This window comes from Cervus elaphus, chromosome 17, assembly GCF_910594005.1.
Source record: "Cervus elaphus chromosome 17, mCerEla1.1, whole genome shotgun sequence".
Taxonomy (NCBI): domain Eukaryota; kingdom Metazoa; phylum Chordata; class Mammalia; order Artiodactyla; family Cervidae; genus Cervus; species Cervus elaphus.
The window spans coordinates 63,959,466-63,973,055 of record NC_057831.1 but is presented as its reverse complement, the minus strand read 5'-3'; the positions used below and the strand labels follow the sequence as shown (position 1 = coordinate 63,973,055).

The window sequence follows — 13,590 nt, the reverse complement described above, 5'->3', positions numbered from 1 at the left end:
GGATTTCTCTTGACTAGAGAATCGAATAGCATTCTCTTGAAAATAATAGATCAAAAGAAAAAAAAAAAAAAAACCAACCTCCCCATGAGTCACAGAGGGTTAGAGTAGGCAGAGATCCTGAACTTTCAATAAATCTATTCTTCTACCTTCAGGAAGGTTCCCAAATAAACCTTCTCATTCAAACAGGATTCTCTCTTAGCAACTTCCCTGATGAATCCATTCAGCAACCAGAACAAGACTCCAGGCCTCTAATTTCCTGGTTGCATCCCAAGGACCTTAACGCATACTCTCTCCACTGCGGTAGGGATTGCTAACAGCTACCTTCTGTCTGAACCCTTCTGTTTAAGTCTATTTCTCTATCTGCTTCTCTGCCTTCTTTCTCTGAACTCAATGACACAATCTACAAATAAGCCTTTGCTTAAATAGGTATCCACTTGCCAGGAGACCATTTGTTGGGGTAGGGCTCTGTTGAAACCTTGTTTCAACAAGGTTGTTTAAAATCAACCCCACTAAACCATTCAAATGTTTTTGCTCTTCTGTAAAGCTCCTGGGAGTCACTTTTGAATTTTCTGGCAGCTAAGCTTCACTTCTGCTGGCCCCACTTGAGCTGTCTATTATACCCCGTCTCATTTCAGTGCCAAATGCACTTTCTACAAGGACTCACACTGCTTTCATGTGATTTCCCATGGAAACACAGTGTTCCAGAAGGACTCTGAATCATTTTAGGGACTCGACGGAGAAGACAGCAGATGCTGTGTAAGTGAGTTCCGCACAAATCTTTTTTTCCCCCACCTATAGGGTTTTATAAAAGCAAACGAAACAGCATACAAAGGTCACTTCTCTGGGGCATTTTGAAAAGTAGGTTCTCAATCTTATCAGGGTCTGGGTCCTCCTAGATAAAGAACAATGTTGCTACAGATTAAAGCTGACTGCACTGAATGTTCTCTGTCTTTGGCCAGCACCATTTCTCCAAATCTCTAACCAGGTCATTTCAGCCACCACATGTATGGGCTCAGAATGTTTCCATGTAGAACTTGCCTTATTTGTGAACTGAACTGGAAGGGTCACCAAGAAACTAGTTTTTTTCAGGATAGGCCAACCTCCAAAATATGCTACCTCTGTATTTCCACAAGAGGGACTTCCCAGGTGACTCAGTAGAGAGGCAGACAGCCAAGGAAAGAGATGCAGGAGACCCGAGTTTGATCTCTGGGTCGGAAAGATCCCCAGAAGAGGAAATGCAACCCACTCCAAAATTCTTGCTGGAGAAATCCCAAGGATAGAGGAGTCTGGCGGGCTACAGTCCATGAAGCTGCCAAGAGGGAGATACGACTTAGTGACTGAGCACCTTCCCACAGTCTTGTAACAACATGCTCTGAGATTTTTTCCTAAAAAAATCTGTAAAGACATCTCCTTTAGTGGTGACAAGATGGCTGGTACTTCCTTTCCTGTTTCCCGCCCTGGGCAGATGGTGCCATCTATGCCCATCATTCAATATGGAAGCCATAGGGTATCTTAGGCTCACTGCCTCTCTAACTTCCAATATCTGACCAGTCACAAAACCCCTCTGATTGACTTCTGTTTGAATCTTTTTTTCTCTTCCTTTCCATTCCTAGAGCTACTGTTCCACTTGAGGCTTTTATCATCCATATGAAGTGTCACACACCCTCTCATGCTTCTTAACTGGAAATGTTTGCCCCTGTTTTAGCCTCTCTACTTCACTCTCCATGAAGCCATCAGAATGGTCTATCTGAAAAATAAAATGTAGCTACCTGTTAAAATCCGCAGCAGGTTTCCTGTGTTTCAGAATTAGGACTCATTTCCTTAATGCACACATGCCATCATTTCTTTCTGTTTCTCTGCCTGTCTAACTTTGTTTTTAAAGTGAAAATGCAAAATGTGTAAAAGTTTTAAAAATCAAACGATTCAAAGGGGCCTATAAAGAACGCTAAGTATCCCTCCAAGTCACACTCCTAGTGCTGGTTCTACTTCCAAGAGGCAGTCACTGTTACTCATCTCCTGAGCCTTCTTGCAGAAGTGGTCAGTGCTTATACTACACACACACACACACACACACACACACACACACACACACACACATACACACACGTTTCTAAAGAGGCTTCTTTTTACATAAGCAAGAACACTCAATAACACTGTCCTACATCTTGCTTTGAGCATCCTGTTTGATCTCGAGACAGTCTTCCCTGTGCCCTTCAAGTTCTCACAAGAGTGAATGGCCTGCAGTTCCCAGAACACTCCACGCTGTGTGCGGGTACACTTGCCAATGCTTATGCCCTTCCTTTTGCTTGGAAAGTATTTCTTCTCATTTGCAGCCTACACAGGGCTCTCACTACTAGTCCTCTTTAGGATTTACCCCAAGTATTAACCCTTCACCATTCCTTAGAAGCTACTTCTCCATGCTTCCATAGGACACGGACATGCAAATCTCTATCACAGCCCCTACCACATTGTTTTAAAATCACTATTTCTGCATTTTTCTCTACACTATAAAATATTTGAAGATATGGAACACATCTTAGTCATTTTTCCATTCCTAATACCGAGTTCATGACATGATAAAAGACTAATTGTTCAGTGTGTGCCGAACCAAAACAGCCCCCAATCAAGGTAACTATGAGTGTTTCAAAATCTTCCAAAAAGGAAAAAAAAAATTACTTCAAGCATAGAGATCTTTGTTTGTTTTTTAAAGACTATAAACTCCACAAAGACAGAGACCTTATCACTAAAGTGCTTTAATCACTAAAATGGTTGAATGCGTGCTTTTGGGAAAAGGCCTTTAATCTTAAATATAAAAAACAATGACAGTTTTATTGGGATTGTAAGAGACAAAATACACTCAGTACTTAATGGAGGGGTAGAAGAGAAAAAAAACTACCAGCAGAAAAACAGAGAGGAATATGAGGATTTAAGAAGGGGATTTAAGCATTTAAGAAGCACTAAAGAAAACCTGTTCATCTTTCACTCATCTTAGGACCAGTCTCTTTTTTCCTAAGTTATCACCACTGATAGGAATTAATTTAAAACCTTTCTTGATCATTTCTGTCAAGTGCTGAGTAATAGATTGTTTTATGCTACTGACTATAACTACTCTCAACAACCAGAAGTCAAGAGACTTCATGAAATGCATGATCTTCTGAAAACAGAAGTATTCTAAAATGCAAAAAGTCAATCCTGCTATTATGAAAAATAGGATTCAGTGTTTTGAAAAGTTCATGGGGAAATTGTATTAACATTTAATCAACTGCAAGGGTATAGCATTTATCTTTCCACTATCCTCAAGTATGATAATGGTCATTTGAGTTGTTAAAACTCAAATCAATTAAAAACATTTAATATCATTTATTTTTCTTTTGACATGTTTTACCTTCCCTGATAATGCAACATTTGATTCATGTGTGTTTTGAGAGTGCTATCAAGAACTTAGGGGGTCTGCCATGACAAAAACACCAAATATTTATAGAATTGATGTTCAGTTCAGGTGACATCTTGGCTTTACCTCTTGTTCCCAGACCACCTGATGGAAATATTTTAGGTGATTTGGGTAAATCGTTTGGGATACCCAGATCTTGGAAACTAAAGCTCTCCTTCTGTTTCACATTGTGCTGAAATATTTGTTAGTTTGGCAACAGCTGAGCAAAGTTCCCCTTATGAATACGATGGACAGCACAGGATGGAAACACTTCAAATACACTCTTGGCTCCAAAGTGCAATACAATATAAACCCAGCATCATTCAAATCTCCTTTTGAATACCACTGATTCAACATTTCTTGTTGTTGTCTTTGGGAATGTGTTTAACTAGGGAAAAATGGATGATTATGTCATGACCAATTAAAACGGTAATCCAAGGGGCCCCAGATTGCACAAAATCATTACAGCAATGTTCCCAGGAGACACCAGGAGTTTGCACTCAGTGGAATTCAATAAATGCTTGTTGACTGACACATCTAACAGAAGAACAAAATGGAATAAGATGACATCTAACAGGAGAATACAGTGGAGAGGAAGAATCTGCATTTTGACAGAGTCTAAGTTTCTACAGTAGATACTTGAACTGGAAAAGATTTAGTAACTGGGTCATTTACCTTCATTTTACAGAAGAAAAACTTGAGAACTGGAGAAGTCAAGTGACTTACTCAAAGTCCCAAAGCTAAATACCAGCAGTGTTTTCTTACTTGCCTCACAGATAGAAGCCAGGTTCTGGAACCAGGCTGCCTGGGTTCCTGGCTCTGCCAGTGACTAGATCTGTAACTTCTGAGCAAGTTATTTAACCTCTTTCAACCTAACTTTCTCCCTCTCTCAACCTCAGTTTCTCCATCTATAATGGGGGATGGTGATTACAGAGACTTCAATAGACACAAGTTTGAGCAAATTCTAGGAGACAGCGAAGGACAGGGAAGCCTGACAGCTGCAGCCCATGGGGTCGCAAAGACTGGGACATGGCTTAGCCTTTGAACAACAAACAACAAAATGAGTTACTGATAAAATGATTTGATAACCATGTCTTCCACATAGGATATTCAACAAAAGGCATTCAATAAATGCCACTATTTATTTTCATTGTACTACGCACTTTAATTCCTAGTCTGGCCATGTAACCCTAGGAACATAGTATTTCAAATGTAACTTCAAACTTTAAAAAATCTGGATATGTTTGCTTTGATGTGGCTTAGAGTATACAAAGATCTATTATCTCCAAACAGAAAGGTAAAGGGAAGTTTTTCCTCTTTGAACTTCTCTAGATGGTACAATATTGCACCCCAGCACCTAAAAGGGAGACCTCGTTAATAAGAGAAAAACATATTTGTATCTTTAACTGCTGATATCTGTTCATGCCTTTAAATAGTACTGACCTATTTATTCTATTTGCAAAGGAATTCTGTTATAACCTCAGAAAATTTACCGACAGCAGCAAGAGTATGTTCAGGCTATTTTATAAAGCTATTGCAGGCTCTTAGTAGGGGAAACCCAGTTTGCAGTATTCTTTATTGTGAAAAGGAAGAGTCCTTGGTGCTCTGTAAAGTCGAGGAGAGTGTTGTGCAAGTTGCTCTGCTTGGAAGCACTTTCACAGCCATCGTTTAAGGCTGGATGACTCACAAGTACTGACACAGGACTGCGTATCAGTTTTAAGTTGACCCCTACCAACAAGGCTCTTGTCTTTATCCTGTTCCTTATCATCAATTACTACACTAATTTTTGCTTTTGAGCACAGCTACCTGTTTGACTACCCAGAAGTTAATTTGAAACTTAATTTGAAACCTTGGAAAAATACCATCCTTAGAGAAATTTAAGAGGGAAAAAAGGTTCATTTCTTAATAATTCTAGGCCTTGGAAAAATGTACTGCAATCTTGCTTTTCAAAGTGCTGTCTGAAAGTGAAAGTGAAGTTGCTCAGTCGGGTCTGACTCTCTGCGACCCCATGGGCTGTAGCCTACCATGCTCCTCTGTCCATGGGATTTTCCAGGCAAGAATACTGGAATGGGTTGCCATTTCCTTCTCCAGAGGATCTTTCCGACCCAGGGATCGAACCCAGGTCTCCTGCATTGCAGGCAGACACTTTACCGTCTGAGCCAGCAGGGAGTCCTGGTGTTGTCTATGTATGAGCAATTAACAGCATCTAGGAGTTGCTAACAATGCAGGATATCAGACCTCACTCCAGACCTCTGAATAAGAAACTGCATTTTAACAGTTTGAGATCCCAGAGTGGTTCAGATAAACATTGAAGAATGAGAAGCACTGGCTTAGAGAAATGGGAAAGAGAGATTTCGGACAGGTGGTTACTGTTTGGTGTCATCAGGAGGATGGTAACTAGACATAAGTGAGACATAAATGAAGTGGATACCAGAAACGTCCGGAATCAACTATTAAAATAAGAATGGGATTTTGACAATAGAGGGTATTTCATAAATAAGATTTGTTTTTCTCTGGGGTATTATTTAGACAATTAAACTCATTTTAGTTTTTTGAGGAGGCGTTCTTAATGTCAATTTTAATGCCTATAAGAGCAGTCACTGTGGCATCTATGAATGTATGAAGGAAGGAAGCAATGAACACACGACAGGTATCCAGTCCTGGGAACAGCTTGGGTTGAGACCTACATTGGATTAGGGCTTAAGAGATGTCAAATCTTCTGGGGGTGGCCACTCTCAGACCACCATGTCTTTCGATGGGAGACAGAGAGTTGTGTGGTTGAGCTCCCCTTTGATGATTAGGAGCTGCCTCTTTAATAAGAAGGAACAGCTAGTCATTGGAACCAAATACAAGGGTTCAACCTTTTGTTACAGGTACTTAATCATGTTCCTTCCAGTCAATTACTCTAAGACTTGCTTATTATTATCTGTGTCTTACTGGGCTCTTATCAGCAGACGTCCGTGGTTACTTCAAGGCAGGCTCTGAGGGCTCCTGTCTCTTCTTCTTCCTACTGCTCTTTATTCCTCTCTGATCAGCCTGTTGTGTACATGTTTGTGTATGTGTGTAGGTATACAATTTCACAGAAATTGTTAAAAAGGTTTGAGAGATTTAATTTAACACACATGGAAATCAGTAGCTTCTTAAAGATGACTGTTTAGAAAATAACAGTATTGTAGTTGCCATCACAAGCACAATCTATCCCATGATGCCAAAAGAAAAAGTCCTTCCTGATTTAATGAATAATATTTTTGCCTGAAAAGAAAAGCCCTGCTCTCAAGTATAGATTTTTTTCCCTGCATCAGAATTATTCTTCAGAGGTTTTCCATTTACTGTTCAAAACCAACAATTCTTGATTATAGAGATTCTTGACTAACAGAGCTCTCTCTCTCTTTTTTAAATTTAGGAAAAATATTTTTAAATCCTGAAGGACATGAATCAAAAATACTCCTGATGTGACGTTAGTCTTTAATAAAACAGACAATGTTAGAAACCAATCTGGAATTATACTTCACTTAGCATAGCATAAGAAAAGAATAAAAGTTAAAAGAACCTAGTTTCCAAACAGAACGTAGTTTTCAAAAGCATTAACGTAATGCATAGTTATGTCATTTTCCCAGTTGTGGAAATGGGTGGGTAATAATGGTAATGAATAAAAATATAAAAATGAGTAATGTTTTAGCAACAGATTTTAATCTAAATTTTCTTTAAAACTATTTTTATTATATGCAATATCCATTCTTATTTGTTGTTAATTTTGTTGAAAATTCCCTATTAAATAATCTCAGAAGTTATTGCCTATCAGGGTTCTGAAATATGCTCAATATAAAAGCAATAAGTCTTATTTCTCATTGACTTTTCAACTCTACTGTCTTGTCTAAAAATCAAAGCATGTCATAGACAGTGCTCTTAATCAGGGCTAACTATCCAGATCGTGTTTCTATAGAACGCTTGATCCTGAAGTCCTCTTTGTTTCCATTTTTTTTTTTTTTTGGAGTTATTTGCAATCTATGCATTTCAATGCTTTGTCATTGATGACAGAAGAAAAATTAAGTAAATGAAGGTTTATTTTTCTATGTTCAGTGGCTTCTATTTTCCTATCATGTCTCTAACACCATTGTGGAAAGGTAATGGGTAATTTGGTAGAACATATTTTTTAAGGGTTTATCCGTTGGGCGAATATTTTTTAAAAGTCAAGTACATACCTGGTACAGTGAATAAATCAATTTTCTTAAAATATTATTCCATAATAAAGAGCAATTTCCAACGGTAAAGCAATTAAATTCAATATATATATTTTTTTCCTGAGCCTCTGTACAAATTCCACTGAACTGATTATACAGACCTTTTTTGTTATGGTGGTTGTTTTGGTTAAATAGCAACTTCCTATTCAGTTCAGTTTTGTTTAGGTTTTTAAACTGAAAAGTTGTTTGTAAACATAGTTAACAAAAGTACTCATTTTAAAAATTCTGAAAAGCAGACCACTAGCAAAGACATTGAGCTTTCCCAATCTTCTCCTATTTTATAAATTATCTGTGTGGGTACTTACAAGGTGCCAAATAAATGACTGAAAAGGAAAATATTTTCATCATTTATCTACCTGATAGAAACAGCTTGTTAAACTAATTCATTGCCTAATTTATCCAGTCACATGACATGGATTGGGTATGGTTTGTATATGTGCCCCTGTTATTACATTCCCCAGTGTCTGTAAATAGCTCATTTGGGGTGCTTTGTAGCAGGGACATGTATATGAGAGAATACTATAAATGAGTCTATTAAAATCCTTTTCCAAGTCAGAGAATATTCATTGTGCATTGATATTTCAAAACTGCTTTTCTAATACCCCCATCAGATTAAAATACTGTTTAAAATAAGCTACTTAAAGCAGGGGAAGGTACAACTATAAAATACAAAATGTAATAGTCACACTTTTTAATCTACTCCAACTCAATATATTTTAAATATATGTATTTGTTCCCTGATACACCCTAAAAAAAAAAATTCTTAAGCCTTAACATGCTAAAATAAAATGACACAATAGTAATGAAGTGAAATGAACTGACAATTCATTTAGCCTATCACTCTATAGCGTTTACAGCTACACAGTGATAAAATTCCCAAAGGCTTTAGTCTTTAAATTGTTAAGGCTATCTAAATTTCCACTGCCGCAATACATTTTTTTTCCCGTAAGTGGAATGAAAATGGCATTTTTCTCAGGTAGATCTAGCTGTTCGCTGGGTGGTTTGTTCTAGAAAAGCAACAGGCTTTTCCCCCTGCCTTATAAGAAGCAACAGTTAGAAACTCTAACTAGAAAACTGCTACCCCACAGTGGTTGGAAACAGCCAATAGAGAAAGAGACATTATGATTTCGATCGATGCTGAAACAGTTTCAGAAGGAAGGAGGCAATATGAAATAAAAGAATGTTAACTCTTCGCGATGAAAAATTGCGCTGTGTTCCCTACACGTTACTGTCGCCCTCTGCCTTGCGCTGCCTGTTCCACCGTCACTGATCATCAGGCTTTCCTCCGCATGCTTCGGTGTCTAACGCAAACCCAAGCTTGGTTCAACTTAAACTCGCAAGACGCAGCAAGACAAATCCATCAACCCTCACGTGGGAACAATGCAAGCCTCTCCCAGAAGCCGGCTTGTACTTCCGTGCTAGCAGGCCAGCAGGGGCCGCGGCCCCAGCCTGTTGCACCTGCCGCCCCGGGTGCTGGGGCCTGGGAAGGGCGAGGACGCCGGGAAACCTCCTGTGGGCTTGGGTGCGTGATGCCGGGCCCTGACTGGGTCTGGCTTGTTCGCTGCGGGGATCGCGACTGGCGAGGAGGTGGCTGCGGGCCACGGTGCGGGGGCCGGCGGGTGCAGGCCACCCGGCGGCCGGCAGATGGTGCCCTGCGCCTCGCGACACCCGAGGAAACCCTGCGAAAGTGCCGCTGACTCCGCCCCACCCGCTCCGCCGGCGCCAGTCACCCGTCCTTCCCCAAATAGTGCCGAGCACGTTTCCGCCTGAACACTGCAGTAGCCCGTGTGTGTGTTCAAAATACAAACCGGGGCCGGCAGGGCGTATGTGCCAGAGCAGGGAGCGCGCTTGGAGCGGGATCCCGGGGCCGGGGCGAGGTGACCGCCAACCAAACGCAGAGGGCACGGGGACCGGTGCATTTCGCATCTGCGTAAGCGCGGCCGCCGGGCCAGTCGCGAGGCCACTCACCATGTTCACTTCGGAGACCATGTCTATGCTGGCGACATCGATCCTCATCCCGACGTCCACGGGGGGCCCTGCGGGGGACAGGGGCACACTGTGGACATAACCTCAGAGCGGCCACAGGCTGGGGAGGGGCAGAGGGCTTCCCGGCGCTTACTACATTCCGAATGGGCTCCCACCACCCCGTCCCTCCACCCCGCTGCAGGGGGCAGCCTCGGAGAACAGGTGTGGGCACACGCGTGATGCAGTGACTATGCAGAGGGTGTGCCGAGCCGGGGGGAGGCCGGCTCTGCCTGGGGTTCATCCACCTGAGCCTGGGGGTCCGGCGTCTGTGAGTGTGTGTGAGCGCGCGCGCGTGTTTGGCCAGAGCATAGGGCGTAGTGCACGCTGACGAAAATGACACGCTTCTCCTAATTTTTTTTTTTTTTTTTTTTTTTTTTTACATTTATCTTCGCCAGGAAAGGAGAACTAGATATGGGTTACAGGTTGAAAAAAAAAAAAAGATGAAGCATTACCTCCGAAGTCCGGCCGCAAGCGAATGTCATATCCTTTGAGCAGTCTGTCCACTGTCTCTTTCACGTATGACATGTTGCTGGGCTCGTTGGCGCTGAAGGGAAGAAGTAGGGACCGGATTCAGAACGAGCACGAACTGCAAGCGGACATAAGAACAGACAGGCACACCTACCCCCCAAATAACGAGCTACATGAGCCAGCAAGCCCGTAAAAAGGAAACACCTGGGGGGAAGAAAAGAGACATTCAACAGCCCCTGCTCACCTGTGTGCACAACAGACCATGGCAATCATCACAGGGAAAGAGAGAAGCCCCAAACTGTCTCGATTTTGTACTGTCCACATTACTAACTCTGATTAAAGAATTGTCTTTTCTGCGAAGATTCAAGGAATGCAACTTAGTCGGCGGCAGGGCAGTGATTCCCGAATGGACCTGCGCATGCGCAGAGGGCGCTCACTCCCGAAAGACACCTGGTGTCTTGCAAACAATATTCCTAGTGGAGCAGGCAACAGATTTCAGTTCCTTCCAAGTTCCTGTCTGTGGTGCTCCGCGTTCTCCGACAGCAAAGATATCCTGCTGTTTCTTTGCTTCGGATGCTACGTGCATATGAATACGAATCTCTCTTTGTGCATTGGAGGTGGCTATGTTCATTTCCTTTCTGCCTCCAAACCGATTTTTGTACTCAATTCCCAGGGATCTGGTTTAGGCTGCCTGTGATTGGCATGTTTCGTTGACAGTCACGGTAATCTTCGAACTGGGCGTCTGGAGGCGAGTGGTTCTCTGTGTGCGTGTGTGTGAGTGATGGGGTGAGGGGGGTGAGGGGGACGAAGTGAGTGGAGAGCGAGAGCCAGAGAAACCCAGGCTTATTTGTTCGGGTTCTCCTGAAGGGTGTCTGGCGCGGTGTCCTTTCTCTCTCCCAGGAGGAGGAAGAGGAGCTGGTCGACTTTCGCAGCTGCTCTCCCGCTCCCCCGCTGTCTTCCCGCCCCCTCTCGGGTCTCACCAGGCGAGAGAGGTGAGAGAAGCCAGCCGTGAGCCCGCACCTCGGACGGGCAGTTCTTTTTCTGGAGTCATTGGTCTCATTTTCTTCTAGGTTCTAGTAAAGAAAATATTTTTTTTATTGCCAAGTGTTAAGCTTGTGTCAGTAACCCAAAATAGGACCCTGAAACACCGAGAGGGTCTAACCTCTGTTTACTGGTAGATTGGGGTTCTGGAGGAACAAAAGCTATTTGAATTCAGTTCAGTCAATACAATTCGATAAAAGTCACTGAGCATATATCAAGCAGGAATCCCTTTGCTAGGCATTTGTTCATAGATTAAACCTTTTACTATGTTCTAGGAATTCTGGGACTCAAAGACAACTTAAAAAGGATTTCTGACGTTGGGAAATTCACAGGCTCTTGGGAAAGATGGATGTAAATATATGTAAATTCAATATATCTCTATATAGCTTACATAGTGGCAAGAGGGTTGTTAATTCTACCACAGTGAAGTAGACAGGGATTCTGGAGAAAGAAGTTTTTTGCCAGAGCAGAGAGGGAGGGTAATTCCAGAAGGGGGGAAGAGAATATGCCAGAGACTTGAAAGAGACTTTGACAGACTATGAGACTTGAAAGCCCGTGGTCTGCTTAAATAGCTGAACCCTGAAATGACCGAGCAGAATATAAAAGGCTGAAAGGAGGGAGGGAGGGAGGCACTCAGGGTGGTGAGGGAGCAAAAGGAAACCAAGGCTAGACCAGAAGGAAAGCTCCATTCTCCACTATGCACTTTTAAGCTTCTGGAAATCACTCACAGCTTTAAGTAACGAAGGTCAGGGTCAGATTTAGGTTTTAAAATGTTCTGATAGAATAAACATGGTAAGAATGATTAACCTTCATCAGTTGTGGACTATTTGCTGGTTATCATGTATATTACATAGATGATCTCATTTACACCTGGTAGTAATCCAAATGTTATTACTATTACTATTATTATAATTTTATAGATGATGATACTAAGAACAAATCAAGGTAATGTAACTAGTTTAATACCAAACTGCTAATAAATGATGAAATCAGCATTTTACCTCAGAATCCATGGACCTTTCTGCTGTATTCTATGAAGCATAGATCCCAAGAGGAAGAACCAGAGATGCTGAAAACAAGGAAGAAGAATTATAACGGTAACACCAAGCAAAAAGAAATGAAGTCAGATAGTGTTTAGCATAGAGAGGAGGAGATAGACCAGTACAAGTTTTCAGAAATATAATAGAATCATCAAATAGTTGTGAAGGTCAGGATTTGCAGACTTTTGAAAGCGGCCTAAACAATTATACATACATTTACACATGTGTAGATCTTGACATTCTATGTATATATTAATTTCATTTTTTCTTTGAGGCTCATGACAAGTATAAACACTATGGCCTTTTCTTCTGGCACCAGCATTAACTCAATCAATTTTCTTAATTGACTTAAAAGTATGTCGTCTACCTTTTTTAATTCATGTGGATCTGCTTTTAATGAGTGAAAGAGAGGATTTGTTTATGCTACAGGTCCTTGTTGAAGCATAGAACCCCTCTGTGCTGCACAACACTGCAAAAGCTGCACTGGAGAAAATAAAATACATGGAGAGTTTATTTCACTCACTTATTCCTCAAATATTTATTGAACATTTACTAAATGTCAGACTCTATACTGGTGGTACAACAGCGGAAAAGAAAGCATACAGAGTCTCCTTCCACATGGAATTTGTTAATTGACCCATCTATTGGAAGTTGCTAATTGTTATCGTTGGTAGTCAAATTCAGTTTGTAAAAGATGTTATTGGTTAGGTGTTTGCTATATTTTTTAAGTTTATATAGCTTTTACTGGGATATATGTTTTCCAGTTGATTATAAACCTCAATCATTATTTTTGAATAATAACTAGGATTTTATTTAGCAGTATTAGCCAAAAGGTCAAAAATAATGGATAAGTACCTATAATATAATCATTCAGCATTTACAGAATGATTACTAAACATCTTTTCTCTTGATGTATGCTTACAAAAACTGAACAATTAAAAGAAAATGTTGATAGAGCTGAATATATCATTTTAGAGTTATTTTTAAAACATATACTTGTAAAGTAATTAATCACGATACTTAAGAGGCACTTCAATTGAAGTATAGGACTACTTAATTAAATAGAGGTATGATATTGCAATCTAATTATAGTAGAAGTGTGATATTGCAATGAGGCAATAATTTTTAAAAAAGAGTAAAAAAGGAAGAAATTAAGCTATCCTTATATCCATATGTTAAATTTATCTAGAGAGAAAAATCCAATGAAGTCTCCAAACATATAAGAATACAGTGAGTTAAACCAGACTTCTAACTTCAAAAGCAAATAACATTAAGTACATAGTAGTATTCCTGTACATAACTCCTACAAAAAGACACATAAAATGGAAAACATTCTATTACAATA

At 40.7% G+C, this 13,590-nt stretch overlaps 1 protein-coding gene across 1 annotated transcript in view; it reads right to left on the bottom strand.

Annotated features, from left to right (window-relative positions):
- GABRB1 (gamma-aminobutyric acid type A receptor subunit beta1) overlaps positions 1-10,729 on the bottom strand; it is a 410,965-nt gene extending 400,236 nt beyond the window's left edge. Inside the window, exons 1-3 of the mRNA XM_043871401.1 lie at positions 10,409-10,729; positions 10,149-10,240; positions 9,640-9,707 (exon numbers count right to left, since the gene is read on the bottom strand). Coding sequence (XP_043727336.1) covers positions 9,640-9,707; positions 10,149-10,240; positions 10,409-10,488 — 240 coding nt within the window. The 5' untranslated portion in view covers positions 10,489-10,729. The remainder of the gene's footprint in view (positions 1-9,639; positions 9,708-10,148; positions 10,241-10,408) is intronic.
- Between the last annotated feature and the right edge of the window lie 2,861 nt (positions 10,730-13,590).